Consider the following 19,076-nt stretch of genomic DNA (forward strand, 5'->3'; position numbering starts at 1 on the left):
AATCTGCCGGAGCCGCGTTCCAAGGCATGTACCCCCGCCGCTACACCAGGGTTTCCTCCCAAAGGTGGGGGAGCTGAGGCACGGAGCGTCTGAGCAGCGCTCCCCCCCGCTCCCCTCCTCCCCCGCTTAGGGCTGCACGGTGCCCAAAGCAACTCCCAGACCCTCCCCCGACAGCCGGGGGGAAGGGGAGCGGGTCCCCAATTGAAGTACCCCCGGCTCTTACCGCAGCCCATGTGCCCCCGAGACCTGTTGGACACAGCAGTGGGGTGCTACCGATGTAGCTTCCACGTAAGGGGGGCATGAACTGTGGGACTTCCACCTGTCACCCGCTGTTTGCGGGCAGAAATCTGCGTGTGAGGGATCCAGCCCCTTCACAGGTCCGAGCTTGTGGTCTGGGGGCTCAGCTCAGGGGGTTCCCGTGGCACAGCGTTGCCGGTCACAAACCTACCGAGCTGGAGAATCGAATTTTAGGGCTGTGATTTGTAGGCAGCGAGTGGCGAGCGGGGATCTGGGGTGCCAAGGGCTGTTCCGCGGCTGTTTGTGCTTTAATTCTTCCCTAATAAGCTAAAGCGCTTCTGCTGGCAGCCCGCGCCGTGCAGCGCGTCCCTCCGACGGAGCATTAATCTTGCATGGCTTTGAACAGCATCTTCACAGCCAACCTGCCTGCTGCCTGCCCCTGCTTTCAATCAGTGCCCCAGGCAAGGGCACATCTTCCAGGCTGGTAAATGAATTCCCAGTAATCTTGAGAGCAGAGAAAAGGTTTGTAGGAATTTTTTGTTGTTCCAAATGGCAGGAGAACCAGGGTGGAAGCTTTTGGAAGTTAGTCTGCAATTTTGTGCCCAGAGGATTGTGATTAAAAACCCTACATTTTTTGGCTGCAGTATCGGGATGGGTAGAAACCAGGTGTCAGGAATTCTCTGGTCTGTTCAATGACTTCATCTCTAATTCAGCCCACCCTGGGTAATTCACATCGCTTTCTGCTTGTTCTCTAGAATGTACACGATGTCTTTTAGACACGATTAATAGTGAGTGATACAAAGCGGTCCCTGCACAGAAATAATTCCTGTAGGATGCTGTCTGCTGAGGGGCAGCTCTGTGACAGGAGCTGCGTTTGGCTAACATGAGCTTCATACAAAGGAGAAGCTTCAAAATTGTCTGCTTTGTTGAGCTGAACTTCTTCAGACCCCAGGTTCATCGTGTGCAGCTCCTGCACAGCGGGGAAGGGTTTCAGCCCCACGTAGCTGTGGTGGAAATGTCCCTGGGAAGGGTGGTGGGGTGATTTACAGTACAGCTATAATAGTTCTTTTGGAGATTTTAAAATTAAGCAAGTGTTAATTTGTCCCGGTATGCTGTGTTTGTTGGGGGTGTGGGTGAATTGCAGAGAGCACTCAGTGATGCTGAAGGGCAGTTTTGGGGGGTTATGATGCAAATGCCTCAGGCTAATGGTTTGTACATCACGCAGGGTGTCAGAGCTGCAGGGACAAGAGGTGGTGATGTATAGGGTGGCCTGACCCCGTGTTCTCTGCTTCCCCTTGAAACCTGGGATCTCGGGCTCAGTCTTGATGTGTTAACAGCTCTGCAAAGGGCTCTGGCTCTGGTCTGGTCTCCTCAAGCAGAGCAAACCTCGCTGTGTCCCAACACCCTCACTGATGTCTGTCATCCTGCTCAGTAGCAGGTCAGTGGCGAGAGAAACATTGGATAAACAGGCTGGTACCAGAGTGAGTTTGATGCTGGGATGTACGTGTGCAACGTACTCCATCAAATACAGAGTGGGGGTGAAAAGGGAGCAGAGGGAGGCTTTCTTAATACATAACTGTGGCTACATCGCTCCGTCTCCCCAGCACTGTCTGTCTGCTTTGGACACGCAGATGTGAACTCTGTCTCCTTCAGAAGCTGTCTGATTAAAGCACGGCTCCGTTTCCGTGTGCGGAGCGATGGTCCTGCTCTCCATCTGTTGGAGAAGGAGCGCTTCCCCCCCGCTGCATGTCTGTCTTGACTGTCCTGCAGCAAGAAACTGTCTGTCTGGGACGGTGTTGTTATTCATAATATGCAGAACGTGGTGTTGTGAGCGAAGCTGTCAAAGCTAGTTCTTCAGGGTGTAAGACGATTGCAGGGATCAGGATGCCTGGCCTGCTCCCGGGCACGCCGCTCGCTCCAGGGTGAGCGTGATGGGCTGATGTTCCGACCCAGAAATCAACTTTCTGTCTGTCGGGGTGCTCAGCGATGCCTGGCTGTGAGTACAAGCAGGGAGGCAGCTGTTCAGATGGAGCAGTGAATAAATAACACAGTCTTACCTCGTTTGTGTGGTCTCACAAGAGCGTTCACGCAGCAGTTACTGCCTTCGCTTTACTGCATTCATTTTAGGAGTGGTGATAGCTCATTTGCCTTCCTTTTCATGCGTGTCTGGCCATGCAGGAGTGGTACCCCAGCAGCTTCCAGCACCCTTCTCATGGAGGAGAGAGGCACTGCTTGGGGGAGGTAGGAGGAATTTCTGTCTTCTGCCTTGTTTTTTCAGGCATCGCTCAGAGCCGTGAGGTACCAAAAATGGAATCATGGCACCGAAGGAAAACTGCCGTGGCGCTGGGCGAAGGCGACAGGGCTACTGAGCCACACACTGCCCCAGCTGAAAGCTGCCTGCTGGCAGTGGGTTTGTAGATACTTTGGTGTAAATAAGATGAAAAAAGTGGGATTCTGACTTAAATGACAAGATTACCTAAGCACTCCAAATCAATTCACTTAATGACCGGCTGCTTAACCTCCGTGTGAGTGGCAGTGCTTTCTGCCTTGGCTGCTTCGTGCTCTCTGTTTCATCCAAATCAAAATTAAATGACTCCATTACAATTACAGCTCCATCATCCCAGCGTTCAAGAGTGCACTCTAAGCAAAAGATCGCTGCGATTTGAATTACGGTGCGAGCGGAGAAGTTCGTGTTGTCTCTCATCTTCTCAGGGCTTGCTTGGTGTTCATCAGCATCACTTCACGGTATGCGGCTGGTGTCGTAGTAGTTGTGCTGAAAGCTTCTATTGATAAACTGTACTGTTTTGTCCAGAGCAGTTAAAATTGAGCTACTTAGAGCTTTAGACAGTAAAAACATTACACAAGGAGATATTTCTCCTCTGCTCTGGGGTTTGCATTAAACAAGTGCTCCCTTTCTCTCCCGTCCTTTACTTTTGGTGCTCTGCAGTAGGTTTTTATGTCCTTTTAATTGTTTAGGGAGGAAGGGAACGAGAGAAAGTGTAAAGTATCATGATGGATCATTGCTGATTGAGGATTTGACTTAATGAGCTACACCAACCTCGAGAGCTGCCCAGATTCCACCATTTGCCCTGCTGTGTCTCTGTTCGTGCTGGGCAAATCCAGTGAGCTCGATCAGAATAACCCAAACCAGGCTAAGTGGTGTGCATCCGTCTTAGGGAGTGCGTTTCTTCCGTCGCGGTGTGAATGTATGGGCTCGAATGGGGTTTGCTGTGAAGGAATAAGCTGCTGGGGTACCCAGTCTGCAGTCTGGGGTGCTTCAGAGAGAAGCTGTGGGCTTTGCTGCAGATGTGCTGGGACCAGGGGAAGGCTCGCGATGAGGCAGCTCTGTTACAGATGAGGCAGAGGTCTCCAGAAGGCAGCACCAGGCTTTGCTGTCCCTCTGCATCCCTGTCTCAGCCATGCCTGGGACAGCTGCCCTACAGCAGAGCAGCATCACATCACCAGCCACCACAGGCTCAGCTCAGGCGGAGGTTTCCGCTCCTTCCAAACCAGCAGCCTGTCCATCGCTTGCTCTCATAGTGTCAAGTGGGCATTTAAAATAATTAAAAGGAGATTAAAACTCTTTTTCTATTAATTTGGCCTTTCGCCATGGCAAGCAAAGTGGTGCCTTCAGAGACCATCATATTTCATACGTGGTAGAAAGGGCTCTGGCTGCTCAGGCTCTGGGCATTTGCTGTATCAAAAGACGGCCAAGAAGCGACAGCAGGGACGTGCAGCCCTGAGCCTCAGAAGCATATTTAGAGCAATTTTACCTTCCAGGCAGCTCAGAGGAAAGCAAATCTCATTTCATTGTTTCATGTGATGCCCAATTAATTGATTATCCTTATCTGAGGCTGCTTATTTGCTGTAGTTGGTAATCGCCGCTGCACCGTACGGGTGTTGTGGCTGCCGGTGGGAATGAATGCAGCCTGGCTGCTCTGGTTGGTTTTTAACTCTTCCCAGGGCTTTTTTCTTGTGGACCATCGTGCAGAGACGTGATTGGGATGAATGGGGGGTGAAAGCAATGCATCGACCCCCTGATTCTGTGAGGATACCAGGCTCGTTCCTTTAAAGGCCTGCTTGCTCGTCTCTATTTTTAGACGTCCCTGCCTGATCCAGAGGCTAGAAACCTTTCCCCTTCCCGAGGGGTCTTGGGTAGCTGAAGCATGGAGAAGAAGGATGTGACTAGCATCTACCTCAATAGTTAGAGCAGTAAACAATCCTTTAGTCTCTAGGTTTGGTTAGAAACAAAAAAAAAACCCACCCCAAGAATGGCACATAAAAAAGGACCTACAGCTTCAACCGCAGGCGCTGTGCAAGGCCGCAGGCCTCTGCCCCACTTTCTGACCTGAGAGTGCTTCCCATTTTAACTCCTGTAGCCAGCTGAGCTGGGAGAGAGCAGGTGGGAAGGGTAATGTCACCAGGATCCCTCCCTAGGAAAAAAGGGGGAGGGAAAGAGGTCACACTTGGTCACGGGGTGATTTGCATTTTAAATTCTCATGCTTCTTAAAGGGAAGGGCTGGTGGCAGTTACAGCACGTAGCCCTGGCGAGTGATGTTGTTGGCCTCATGGCAGATGTGATGGCATGCAGGCATGCAGTCGTGGGGACCTCACTGATGCTCTGTTGTCACTGCGAGCTAATCCGAGCTGATCAATTAATGTCACGTGTAACTTGGCGAGGGGTGATCCTGCGTGTGCAGAGAGCATCTGTGGGAGTGGGGGTTAAGCTGTTGCACGGGCAATGGGAGCAGGTTCTGTTTGCAGCTCTCCCACCAGTTTCCCTCAGTGGACAAGTTACGTCGTCATCTGTTTCCCTTCATTACACCAGCAAATCACAATCAGCCCTAATGAAAGCAAATGTCATTACACTGATGTAAAAGATTACAATGAAGTCCTTAATCTCTCCTCTCCTCCTAACACAACGATGATAGTGCTCAGTGTGGGTACCAGCTTATTCATCAGGGTTGGTACTGTTAGGGCATCCTTGAGTTCTTGGAGCATCAATGTTATTTAGTGGGCTTCTTGTAAATAAACAGTTTCGCCTCAGTAGAGAAATTGATAAGATAACCCGAAGGATAAAAGCCTGTCTTCCCTTCCAGTGGCCATTAGAAGAAAACAAAAGCATTAGTGTGCAGCATAGCTGGGGAGTTAAAATCTTCTACTGAGTTCCTCTGTCCTCAGGGAAGATGATGGATTTTCTTGACACCTTCCTCAATGCCATGTCTGCTTGGAGAATTATTCGGCTCTAAATCCCCTCTCCTGAACTGACGGTGTGTCTGCTAGAATGAGTTGGCTCAGTTTCTTTCGACTGGGTGCTCTGTGAATCCTGCCTGTCATGGACCACCAAGTGTTTAGTAAGTACAGGTGAAGTGGGGACCTGGGCAGTCTGGAGGCAGTCTTCCTGCCAGCTTCTTCTTGTCCAACACAGAAACTGCATCTGAGACTCTCCAGGACATCCTAGTACTTCTGGGGAAGGCTGGAAGGGTCTCAGCTTTGGCAGGCACTAACTGGTGTCCTTGGTGCAAGTGTGTCCGGCTGGTGTCTCCCTATTGATTGTTTCAAAGTTAGGATTTCCTCAAGTAACTAGCCCTATGGAGGCAGTATGGGCTTGGTGGTGGTTCTTGTGACATTGATCAGCATTGCTGTTCAGCATTTATTAGTGCAGGAAGCTCCTCACCAATTTGCGGAAGAACTTCTTCCCGGTGAGGGTGAGGGAGCCCTGGGACAGGCTGCCCAGGGGGTGTGGAGTCTCCATCTCTGGAGAGATTCCAGCCCCGTCTGGACACCAACCTGTGTGACCTGTCATAGGGACCCTGCTCTGGCAGGGGGTTGGACTCGATGAGCTCTGGAGGTCCCTTCCAACCCCTGCAATCCTGTTAATGCATGAATTGTTTGGTATGGAGAGAAAAGACAAGAGGAAATGGGGGTGGTGGTGATTCCCCTTGTGCAACCCTCTACCCCAAAAGGCACCTAAACAGCTTCCCAGGCTTGCACTTTGCTTTTCTGATGGGTTTGAGACTGTCCTGGCCTTGCCTGAGGGGTACGCTGGGCAGTGACCAGGGCTGTGGGGGTGGGATGTGACAGAGACATGGTCTTGAAGGGGGGATGGGACCTGCCAGCCCTTGGAGGGGTTAGGGAGAGGGCCCTGGAGCTAAGGTTTCATTTGACCTTTCCAGGTGAAAGGGACACGGGCTTCCCGATGCCTTGGGGCTAAATGTGTTCAGTCACCATAATTATGCATCCATTTGCATACATTTGCATAAGTGCCACTACTTGAAAGCCAAACTGCTGTCACCTTTGCCTTGGGAGAGGGGGAGAGGTTGGACTGTTCCTCCTGTAATCCCCATTTATCTTCCCTACAGGGGGGAGGCTGTTTCACCCCCTCTGTGCTGTGTTACCCACCTCCTTCCTCTAGCTCCTCTCACCCAGCTCCATCTGGAGTGCCTCCGCTTCCCTTCATCCCTCCTTCTCCCTGTCTCCCCATCTGCCTCCGTGTCAGCTTTTCCCTGTACCACTTTCCTCCATCCCAGCCGCCCCATCCTCGCTGCACAGGGATGACCTCTTTGCCTACGTCAGCACAGACACATCCCCGGTTCCTCTGCACAGAAGCAGTTCCCTGGCTGTCAGGCAAGATGGGGAGCTGATACATTTGATCCAAAGCATCTCGACCACAGTCTGGGACAGGGGAAAATCTCTCCTGATGCTTTTTTACAGGAGTTGGCATCTTTGGATTTACCCAAGGTGTGTAGTGGGAGCTGTAGTAGCTTTAAACTTGTCCTGCCTGCAGCAGGTGGCTGGAGCAAGCTTGTGGGGCAGGCAGGTCTGTGTCCTGCCCTGTCCCTTCTGCGTGCAGAGAAACTGCTTAGCTGATGCAGCTCGACCCATCGCCCTGGAAAAGCTCTCACAGTCCTATCCCTGCAGCCCCCTCACCTCCGTAAGAGACGCGGGGAGCCTCATCCTTTCCCCTGGCACAGAGATGGTTTTGCTCAGTGTGGCTGAACCCAGGAGCTTAAAACTACCCAGGTCCAGCAGGAACACCCCATGATAGCTCAGGAAATAGTGTCTGGACAAACTTGTGCGAATTGTTCCCTCTCGTGGGTGCTGTAAAAGCTCCCTCTGCCTCCCTCCTGTGGTACCTCTGTGATTCTTTCCTCTTCCCAGCTTTATTTTCAAGTCCGTGCCTTACATTTTTTTGGGGGGGCGGGGGGGGAACTTGGTGGAAAACTGTGTGGTGCTTCAGTGATTGATAACCTGCGTGCTGACCTTTACAGCTCGCACAGGGAGCGAGTGCTCAGCTGCCCATTATCTGAGCAGCCCGAGAAGCCAACGGGCTCTGGGAAGGCTTATTATTGCCGTAAGAAAACAGCTTGTGCCTGTAGCGAGGGGGAGGATGGCTCATATTTAATGCTTCTTGTATCAAGCTGTGATCTGCCCACAATTGGGATGGATTGCTCACTTCATGAGCGGCAAAGGTGAGCGAGTGGGCTGGATCCGTACGAGACGTGTGTTTTGTTCCGGCTGCCAGAAGAATGCCGGTGATTAATTGCCATTGATTTCTGACATCGCTGTTCCTACCGTGGTGGTGGGGATTTCTGAAGGCCTGGAAGATGTTTCTACACAGCCTTCAACCTTTTAGCACCCTCGAAGTGGAAAGAACGAGGGGAAAACAGTGAAGGTGGGAGAGGGAAGCCGTTGGTATGGCAGGATGTGCTGGGCAGAGGTGGTGGCTGGGCACAGGTGGGTGCCAGGAAGGGTGGCTGCTGTCAGGGTCGATCTTAGCAAAGAACATGGTATATCGTGGCTTGGGCTTGGCTTTGTAAAGGGTAATAACTGCAGGGACACGAGATGTGTGCTTCCTTTTTTGTTGTTATTTTTTTAAGCCATCTACTTCACTCTCAAAGGGCTTGATAGAGAATTAAATGGTGTGTTGTCAGGAGATCAGTGGCCTTATGGAATCGATCTGCCCTTCTCTCTGGCACTTGCTTCTCCTAATAATATTTCTAGGCAATTGGTGACTGTTTCCCAGCTAAATGCTTTGGCGCTGCTTGGGCTAAATGACTTCCTTCGGCCTGTCTTCCAGCAGAAGTGCTTGGATGCTCTGGTGCTGGTGGTAAACCTTTCCTACCCTTGTCCTCGCATGCATCGTATGTGGGGTGAAGTGAAATTTTGTCTGGACTGAAACAAAGCAGCACGTAACAACCTGTAGCAAGTCCCCAAAATGGCTTGAGAAAGGGAACAGAGATGCTGCGGAGGGGATTAAGGAGGTGGAGTTCTCTAATGGCCTGCTGCAGATGGGTTAGACTCACAGGGCCCATCAAATAACACCCTTTCCCAAAGGGCTCACAGGCTGAATTAAGCTGTTGTTTTTGGGGTGGTATACGCAATCATTGGACAGAGACAACTGTGAGCCAGAAGTTCCCCGTTGTGCTATTCCCACCCAGAGCTGATCCTTTCTCTCCATTGGAGCTGGGGTGACCTGCTTGGTGGGAACTGTGGTGTTCGTGTGGGCAGGTGCTGGCCCTCTCACTTGCTGTTGTTGCTTTCTAAGTGGGCCTGACAGCAAAATTGAGGCCAGCAGACTCATGCAAGCTCGCTGGCAGCGTGGCACATCACTGGGAGTGGGGAATGGCAGAGTGCGGAATGTTGAAGCAGTGGCTGGGCTGCCGAGCACCAGGACTGGCAGCCTGAAGGCTTGCAAGGGAGGAGGGTACAGTGATGGAAACAGAACCACAGAATCATAGGGGTTGGAAGGGGCCTTGAGAGCTCATGGGGTCCAACCCCCCTGCCAAAGCAGCTCCCCAGCTCATATTGCACAGGGCGGTGTGAGATGGAGACTCCACACCCCCTGGGCAGCCTGTCCCAGCGCTCCCTCACCCTCACTGGGGAAAAGTTCTTCCCCGTGTTGGTGTGGAACTTCCTATGCTCCAACTTGCAGCCATTGCCCCTTGTCCTGTCCCCACAGACACTGAAAAGGGGCTGCCCATTTCTCCCTGCATACCATCCTTAAGATATTTATAAACATTAATAAGGTCCCCCTTAGTCTTCTTTTCTCCAGGCTGAACAGTCCCAGCTCACTCAGCCTTTTGTCACAGGGGAGATGCTCCAGGCCCTTAATGATCTTCGTAGCCTCCTCTGAACCCCATTGGAACCCCCCCCTTCCACCAAGGGCTGATGCAGTCAGCCAAAACTCAGCGCTCAGATGGGTGTTGGGACACCTGCAAACAGATTCCAGGAGGCCAGGCTAGAGGTGAAGCTGTTGTGATAGGGCTGGAAAATAATTCCTGCTGATTAGTGGATGTTTAGGGAGAGCAGCTGGAAAATGTGTCCTGCCCTTTGTGCTAGGTATGGTCCTTCCTGACCAGAATGATGGCGTGATGGCAGGGAAAGAAAGATGCTTACAGAGAGAATGGTGAGGGGCTGGAACAGGCTATCCAGGGAGGGGGTTGATGGCCCATCCTTGGGGGTGTTCAAGGCCAGGTTGGATGGGACCCTGGGCAACCTTGTGTAGCTCCAGGCCTGGAGGTTGGTGGCCCTGCCTGTGGCGGGGGATTGGAACTCTGTGATCCTTGGGGGCCCTTCCAACCCCGACCAGTCTGTGGTTCTATGTGTTGAAGAAGCTGTCTGTGTGGGTCCCTGGTCTGTCAGTAATTAGCACCTCTGGTCCCCAGATTGTCAGTTGGCTCCTTCTCACCAGCCCTGAGAAGTTAAAATGAAAGGGAGGAGAGAGTAATCCTGCTTGCTGGGCAACAATGAGGAGTCTTAGTGCTGGATCTGCCGTTGGATACTGGTCTGAGTCAGCTCATCCAGAACTGGCCCACCCATGTCCTGGGGTTCCCAGCTGGCTTGGCAGAGAGCAGGAGAGGGAGGTGCAGCCTATGGTCCTGGCAGTGCAGAGCTCCAGCCGGGTGTTCCCTGGGCTCTGTCTCACCAGTACAAAGTCTTCCCAAGCTCCTGGCTGCTCCCAGGGGATGCCAGGACTCCTCTCCATGCCGTGTCCCTGCAGAACAGGGCGCTCTGCTCGTGCTGAGGAGGGGCTGTGGTGAGTGGAGGCAGCTCTGGTGAGCAGCAGCAACCGTTGCATTCTCCAGTGCCCTGACATTGACCACCTCCTCTCCGTCATGAATGGCTTTGTTGCTGCATCCTTGGCTTGAAAACCTTCCTTCCATCCTGCCATAGCCTGTTTGAAATGCAGCTATCACTGTCCCCTAGCACTGGCGTGTCTCCAGGGGCTTGCAGAGCCTCCCACTGCCTCTCCAGCTCAGCCGTTACCCTTTGCTCTTGCCTCCTTGGGCAGCTATTAATGATTTCCATTTTAGCAGCACCTCTACACTCAAAGCACTCTCTTTTATTAGAGGCAAGCCTTCCACCTCAATTCTCATTCTGAACCTGTTTCCTTGGGTACTCGGACACTCAGCTGCCTGCTGAGCTGGAGAGGAGCGGTGCCACATGAAGCACCCTGCTGCCCTCTGGCTTGGCCAGGCCCAGCCTTGCTCTGACCCTAAAGAGATCCTGGCCTGGTGTTAGTGCAGCTCGTTACTTTAGTGGCAGGTGTAAATAGCCCCATTAAATCTACGCTGTCCCAGTCCTGTAGCAGTAAAAATTCCCAGGACTAAGCTGGTGTTAGGAAATTTATGGGAAGTGCTCCATGACGGCGGTCGCGTGGATTCCTCGTAGGAGTCGGTGTTGGGACTAGAGCATCCTATAGATGGAGGCTTCTCCCAGAGCACTTCATAAGGCATCTGAGGAACAGCTGGCAGGAGAGTCATTATCATGTGCTGCTGCCTTTCCAAAGGTGCTGGATAATCCTGTTCAGTGGATGAGAAAATTACCTGCAAACTTCTTTGGGATGTTAAATCAACCTTGTTTGCTCCAGACTCGGAAAGCTGCTGAGAGCCTGATGGAAATGTGACTTGGCAGAACCAAAGGGATGAAATGGGGAGGAGGTGCTGAGGACACCTGTGTCTCATGTGCCTCAGGCTTGGTGAGAAAGCCTTCCTGGGACTGTCCTCTGTGCCTGGGTGGAAAAAACAGCTGAAGCAGCTTTGTAGGGACTCACTGTTTGGGGGGTGGGGGGCTCTGTTCTTTCCAGAAAGCAGATGATTTGTCAGCTTCAATAGTGGGAAACTGAGGCACTGAAAAATGTGAAGATGCTGTGGCAGAAGACAGGGGCAGGGTCTGTAACAGCTAGAGGTTTTTTGGCTCCTGCTCCAAAGGCTGCATCCTGTCAAAGCACAGGGATGGTGAACAGAAAAAGGCAGTGGAGGCCATGGGTCTTGCGGGCACGGCAGCTTGCTGGGCAGCCCATGGGCTGATGTGCAGGCTTTTGGAAGCTGGATAGGGACAGGGGTTAAGCCCCACAGGGCAGCGTGGGGTTGGAGTAGAGGTAGGATGGGAATAGGTGAGTCAAAGGATGTGCAGTGCAGAGATGGTCCTATTCGATGGGCTGCTGACCCAGCATGTCCCCACAAGGCCACTGCCCCAGCCGTCTCCTCTGTGCCACTTTTCCTTTCTTCCCCTGAAGGTAAGAGACTTCATCTCCTCAGATACCAGGGAGGGACACTGCAAACCAGATAACAGATACACCAGCCTTGGGGGAAAAAAACCCCAACAAAATAGAGGGAGAAGTACAGTGATTCATCCCACTCAGGGAGATGGGTGGCAGCTCTGCTCAGTTGGAGCTCACCAAAGCAGCTGATGGTGATTCTGTCTCTGTTGGGATGTATGATAGAGGCTGCTCCCATCTGGCTTAGCTGATGCCTCGTCACTCCACAACTCTGTGTGCCAAGTGCTTTGTTAAAGTCTGGTTTGCTGCATGGAGGTACAGAAGGTTTCACAGGCCAGATCTTGTTCCTGTGCTTCGTTATGGAGCACGTGTGGTGCTGTTATCAAAGAGAAAACACTGCTTCTCTTCTCCTGTCATAGCTGTGTCAGCTTTAGTTATACAGCTGCTGGCAGCCCAGTGAACAAAGGAAGCTTGGATGTTTAAACAGAACAGCCCTTAGTGGTTGGGGACATGGTTTGTGGTGACCTGTGATTTTTGACAAGACTCTGGTGGCCAGAAGGAGGACTTGGCTGGTGCTGAGCAAGGCTGGGCTCCTCAGCTTCTGACTCTCGTGCTTGGCCTCTTCCTTAGACTGGAGCTGTATATTGCCTTACTGGAGCTGTATGTCACTGTACTGGAGCAGATGTGCTTCTAGTGGAGGTTAAGCATAGAGACTCTTCAAGCTGTTTGTGCTTGTACCCTCTGAGCTGATGCAAGCCTGGGCTTATCCTAAAATTAATAAAAATAAATAATCTCTTCAAACTGATGCAAGCTCCCAAGGTAACAATCTGTTCTTTATAAATAGACTCAGCTTACAAATAGATTCAGCTTACAAATGGGCCTCACTAGCTGAATTTCAGACCTTTGCTTGTGCATGCTGCAGGCAGAGGTTTAAACGTTTGCTCTTCTAAGCACTTGCCTGAAAGCCGTGTTGGCTCAGCGGTGGGAGACTGTCTGCTAGGGGAAAAAAATCAGCTAATTAACACTCTTAAGTGGTCCCATAGTACTTCTGCATCCTGTTAAACAGCTTCTGCTCTTTACCCATGTCTGTGTGTGTGTGTCTCGGTGGTGCCTGCAGTGGTGTGTTGTACGTCTGTGTAACCTGTACATGGTGGTACATAGGTGTGGGTTCTCTGTGGCTTGGGGATGTGCAATGGTCTATAGCTCTTCCACCAGCTCATAGCTGGGTGAAGGGTTTGCTCATGTCCTGGCCCTTCGTTATGCCATGTGTTGTAAAGCTGATGAGGAGTTGAACCGGAGAGGATGGCAGCTGTATGGAAGCTGCTTGTGATGGCAGGGGCCATCTGCTGCACACTGGGACTAAGGTGTAGCCTGACTTGTTTTTTGGTTTCTTAGGGTTTTTTTAAGAACCCAACTGCATGCAGGGGCAGTGGATGTCACATCACTGAGTAGGTGTGACACCATGCCCAGAGAGGGGCTCTCAGAAGCTTTCTCGGGGGTTTGTGGAATCACCTTGGACAAGGTGTTTCCTCCTTGCTTCTCCCTGCCCTACTTGCTCTTTCTCACCCGTGTTCCTGAGGTGAGCACCATCCCTTTGAGTGTGTTCCACCTAGTTCAAGGGCTGGTAACTGGGGTCAGAGTCACTGGTTACCATCACTGAGCTGCATGGTGGTCCCACTCTGCCTCCCAGTTGTGCAGTAAGTGGGTGCTGCTGTCCTTCTCCCTGTTCCCCATGATCACCCAGAAGGTGCAGTCCGTGTCTTGTGTCACAGGTCACCTGCCAGCGTGGGTGGCTTGAAGGCCATCAGAGCTGTGTCCTGAAGGGCTCCTGGGTGTAGGGAAGGCTCCTGCTGGGACACTGTTCCAGTCCTGCACCAGCCTGTCAGTGTTGGGGAGAAATCCTGGGCTGGGCAGGAAACTGCTTTACTCACTGAGCCCTTGAGGAGCCCCGGTAAATATGTGAAGTACTAAGCAAAGTAGTAGCTGCCCACCGCAGCTCAGTCCTCTGCTAGGAGAGACCAACACCAGCAGTGTCCCTATGGGCACGGACAGCTTCTCTTCACTCCCTCCACTTGTGTCCCATCTTGTAGGGAGGCTGCTGGGTGGGGGGGGCAGGCCTGGCCCAGCTGCTGGGGGACCCTGGCCCAGCTGGCTGCCTCGAGCCAGACAGCCGCTCTCCTGGCCTCCGGCTCTCTGCTGTCACCTTCATGCATAAAACATCTCCCTCTTGACTGAGATCCCGTCTCCTGGTGGCCTTGTCAAGGGGGACATAAAAAGTCCCTTGTAAATCTCCGGCCTCTCATCCCTGGAAATTTAACGGTGCCTCCGGAGAGCGGCTCCGCTGCTGGCCCAGCTCCGAGGGCTGGCGTTCGGCTGAGGCAGGCCGGGAACAGCCAGCACTGCGACCGCTGCCGCCATGTTCTCAGGGCAGGCTGTGATCCCTCTGGTGAGGAGCTGGGCCCCTACCCGTGCTTCCTCACTTCTCCTGGGCCTGGCCTCTGTCCTGTGCATAGAAACCCCAGAGGGTTGTCTTCGGATCCCCGTCCTGTTGGTGTGGGTGCTCCGAGGAAGGGAGGAACTGGGATCTCTTCACCAGTCCCAAGAGACCCTCGTGGGAACAGGGTGGCAGTGAATGCTGGGAGAAGGGGGTGAGATTGTTTCCGTGGGGGCTGCACCCCATCTCATAGGGCTCACCTGTGGCATGTGAAAGACACGGACTCCAGTGGGTGCGAACATAGAATCAGCTTTATCACAGACGCTGCTGCTTAAAGACCTTCCCCTGAAGGGAGGCTCCGCTCCTTCCCCCAGTGATCACTCAACTCAGATCTCTCAGTAGCACCAAGCTAAACACTTGTCTCTTCCAAGGCCAGCGTTCAGCAGTCTCCTCCAAGTTCCTGTTCACTCCCACACTCACCCATATTTTGCTGCTCTGGATTCTCACTCAACACACACTCCCCCGTTCTTTGTTTAACCCTGGCTTCTTGGCACGTTGCCTGGACCAGTCCTATCAAATATGTTTCTGTTCTCTACCCTCCCCCTGTGCTGGTAGCTCTAGAGGAGATGAGAAGTCTCCCTGCCACCCCAAGTCATTGCTGTGAGGAATCTGAGGGTATCTGTGTGGCAGCTGCTGAAGGGGCTTTAGGTTGGGAAGCTGAACTGTGCCTGGAGGGTGGATGAGCCCCTTGTGCCCATGGGCATGGTTCCCCAGGGTGGGCAGCAGGCTCAAATAGTCCCCTAGGCCAATGGTGGCAGGGCTGGAGCGAGGTGAGCACCACTGCCTGTCTGCCAGGCAGGCTGGGCTCTTGCAGGGAGAGAAGAGATGCAGCCCAAGAGGTGTTTGAGGGCCAAGGGATGGAGTTCACAATAGCTTGGGACGTGGAAGTGCTCTTTGATTGTTCTGATGGGACTGGGTTTCACAGTCCTTGCTTAAGCTCTCCAGGCATGTGGTGACCTTGGGAGCACGTGACAAATTTGCAGCCAAATAGCTCTGTGTGATGGAGGTGCTGAACTGGGAACTGGCAAGCTGAATTCTCTCTAGCACTGGCAGGGAGGGACAGGAGTGTTGCCAGGTCAGAGCTGGGGTCCAGCCAGTATTACTGCTGGTATTACTCCTTACTGGTATAAGTTCTTCCTGGTACTGAGCTTTGCTCAGCATCTTCTCTGCTCAGTGGGTAGAGGAGACCTTGCAGGAGCAGCTTGTCAAAAGGAAGGACATATGTTGGGGAGAGAAACCCAACCAAAGTACGTCTTTTGTGAGAGCAGATCTGGAGCGTGGATGCTCCTGAGGGCTCAGAAGGGATCAGCACTTACAGCTGTCCCCAGGGACAACTCCTATATGTTAATTGAAGCCCACATTAGCTTCTCACAGTGGAAGCTGGAGGAGCAATTGCAAAAGGCCTTATCTGAATCTCAAGGTCATCTCAGTGTATTAAGTGTATGTCTATATTTATTAATTACTGTACTCATTAATTGACTGCTTGTGCTGGGGAGGGAGATGGTAATCAAATGCCACCAGAGGCTGAACTTCTGGGAGTGTTGTTGATGCCCACTGAAGGCATAAAGAGCCTTTCCAGTGGCAGAGCTGGGGGAGAGCTGAGGAGACCAGCGGTGTCATTCTCCTCCAGCACTGATCCGTCCTGCTCCAGCTCCTCTCCAGAGCTGCAGAAGGTGGTCAGTCTCAGGTTCAGCCCACACCAGGGTTCTTCCTGGCACATCACTGTCCACCTTACCTGCCGTATTCTGCTTCCCTCTGTTCTTTCCTGGGCTGGTGGGGAGAGTGTATTGTCTCTGGGAGCTACAGCCTTCCCGTAACACTGTTGCTGTTCAGGAGAGAACAGAAAAAAATCCGGCTTTGTCACTGCCTTTTTATTGAGCTCCATCATGCAGTTGGTGGTTGCAGAGTAGCTTGAGATCTTTCAACCCCAAGGAAGAGCAAAGCCATGTCACCCCAGAGTCCTCAGGCAGATTGTCCTTCCTTCTCCGTATTAACTCCCTCCTGTCCCTGGCTTGTCTTCCAGGTACTCAAAGGCTGCAAGAAGCTGAACCTGTCTGTACATTCGGTGGGACGCATCCCCGGGGGTTATGTCACCAACCACATCTACACCTGGGTGGACCCGCAGGGCCGGAGCGTGTCCCCGCCGATGGGCCTGCCACACCACCAGAACAGCTCCCTCCGCAAGGACAGCGAGAAGAGGAGCCACCTCCAGCTCCTGCAAGAGGGAGATGAGAAGAAGGTGAGCAGGGGGGGCTCAGTCACAGCTCTGGGGTCTGCCCGTGGGTGCCTCGTACCACGTAGGTGCCAACCCTTTACATTCCCTTCATGCTTTTTATTCGTGTGGTTCTGGCCTCCGTTGGGGTGGGCTGTCTCTAGGATTTGCTGGATCCTGGTTTCCTCCCTTTCTGTAGCGTTCCCTCTGCCTCCTGTGGGACAGGGTGGATTGGCTTTGTTCCTGTTCAACACCAGTAGAAGCTGATCAGGAGACAGGGCTTTGTTGAGGCTCAGGCTTGTCTGGGTATGAGGGTTCTGTCAGGAGCAGTGATCAGCCCAGAAGTTGCTTGCAAGGCTTTTCTCCAGGAGGTTGTTGGTTTGACTGGGATCCCACTCCCAACGTGGGCATTGCGAGGTGGACATAGATGTGTTTGGGAGAGCTTGATCTTGGGGCGCATTACTGCCCTTCTTCCTGAGTTTCAGATCTCTCTGTGGGTGTTCCCATGAGACTTTCTCTGGCTCTATTGGCACTTTTGTCTCAGTAAAAAGGAAAATATTTTTTTCTCTTCCAAAAATGCTATAAAATAACCAGGATGATTTTCCCTTCCCATGTGGGGAGAGGCAGGCTGAGCCAGGGAGAGCCTAAGCAATGCCTGTGTGAGAATCCTGACAAGTGGAAAGGGAGTGGAGGAAGGGATCAAGGATAAACTTTGTCACTGTGAGGGTGATTGAGCCCTGGAACAGGCTGCCCGGGGAGGTTGGGGAGTCTCCTTCTCTGGAGACATTCAAACCCACCTGGATGTGTTCCTGTGTGATTTAGTCTGGGTGGTCCTGCTGTGGCGAGGGGTTGGACTAGATGATCTCCAGAGGTCCCTTCCAGCTCCTGACGTTCTGGGATTCTGTGAATGGCTTTCATGAAGGTGCCCGTGGAGCTGGAGGTGTGTGGCCAGTGCTGGCTGCTCCAGCAGGGCCTGGTTCTCAGGCCTCTAGAGGATAAGGGAAGGCACGTCAGCACTTCCACCTCCCAGTCCCCTAACCATGAGCTGCCCTCTTTGAAATAGGCTTTATAAGAAGTGAAGCTGGCAGAGGATGTTTTCAAGCTGCAGATCTGATGTCAGGGACATGGTGTTTCTTTTCCCTCATGCTTCCCATGCCTGGACAGACCCAAAGACTCGTGGATGTGGAAGGACAGTGCTCGGATGCCCTTGCAGCGTGGCCGAGGCTGGAGAGACAGACTCTGCTTGTGCTCTCGGAAGGGATGGACAGGGATCCTGTTCATCCTGCGCAAGCAGGACATGGTATTGCCTCATCGGTGTCCATGGGACATCGAAGTCTTGTTGTATGAGTGAACAGGGTGATCACTTCCCAAAGGCACAGACCTGCTCAGAGCCTTGAGCATTTCTACCCTGAGACTGCTCTGGCTGCCCCCAGCACTTTGACTCTGTGCCCAAAACGTCCTCAGCTCCTCCTGGAAAGACTGTGGCTGGATCTGTATACTAGAGCCTCCCACCTCAGCCAGAGAGGGGGGGAAAATCTAATCCAGGATGAGGCAGTTTGCTGATGAAATATTCATGTGGGCCACAAGGGAGAAGGGCCCATTATTTTTACTTTAAGGAGGAGAGCAGCCGCTGCTGGCTTGCTGGTGTCCCCCACCCCCTCCCGCTCCGTGTCACCTTGATGGAGCAGGCGGTGGCTGGCTGGGGCTGTAGGACTGTTCCTCTGCACGTTGTTCCTTTAGTCCTCACTGCGTATCAGGGTGAAACGCAGCTCTGCACATCCCTGGCCAGTGCTTGAGCCCGGTGTGGCCCCACACAGCCCCTTCCCCTCGTTCCCCAGGGAGGTGTGATTCTGTCTCCGAGCAGCTTGGCTGCTGCGTGGGCTGCTCCTCAGACCAAAGCACCCTCCTCTGTGCTGCTGCTGGTCCTGAGCTGCTCAGGGTTGGCTCCCAAGGGGTGCACAGGAAAACTTGCAAGTTAAAAGAGCTTTAGTTACTGGTAGTTTAATCTGCTTTGTGAGGGAATGAAGCCAAGTTGAATGAAGTATGCATTGAGCTTCGAAGTGTATCCGTTCTGGGCTTGGCTTCTGTTAGATATGCTCCCTCCCAAGGTGTGTGTGGGGGCTCCAGCTCCAAGCTGCCCACTGTGGCACCATTCTAGCCAAGCTGGGCTGCAGGACCTGGGCTCGTAGAAGCAGCTGCCCTTGTTCTGGGCTTCCCTGGTGTTGTTGCTGTGGTGTCTGTGCCGCAGTGCTGTGCTTGTGGAGCACTGGGAAGATTTGCCAGCCTTGGGTGAAATGCCCAGTCTTCGTGGGGCTACCACCGTGTGGAGTGGTGGCTTCAAGGCTTTGTGCCCAGGCGTGAGGAGTGGTGAAAAGCTTCATGTTCCACCTGGCAGGGGAAGGACCCCTCTTCACCTGGGAAGAGCTGGCTACAGTTGAGGAAATGTTTGAAGCTCATAGGAGTGGGTGTGCAAAGATCTATTGCAGAGGCCAGCGCTGGCGTTGTGAGAACAGACAGAAGTGAACCCTCCCCTGGCCCCACTCCTCCATGGTGTGTCAGGCACCACATCAGTCACTCTTCCCATCCTGCCCCTCTGTGCCGTGCTGGCGTGTACAGAAGCCATCAACCAT

General features: G+C 52.9%; 1 protein-coding gene across 1 annotated transcript in view; it reads left to right on the top strand.

Moving 5' to 3' along the window:
• Positions 1-19,076, top strand: part of WHRN (whirlin) — a gene marked incomplete at both ends in the record, with an annotated part of 49,707 nt that overhangs the window by 1,204 nt on the left and 29,427 nt on the right. The window contains one exon of the mRNA XM_084272401.1: positions 16,258-16,473. Coding sequence (XP_084128527.1) covers positions 16,258-16,473 — 216 coding nt within the window. The remainder of the gene's footprint in view (positions 1-16,257; positions 16,474-19,076) is intronic.

This window comes from Gallinula chloropus (genome assembly GCF_964237585.1).
Source record: "Gallinula chloropus genome assembly, chromosome: 18".
NCBI lineage: Eukaryota > Metazoa > Chordata > Aves > Gruiformes > Rallidae > Gallinula > Gallinula chloropus.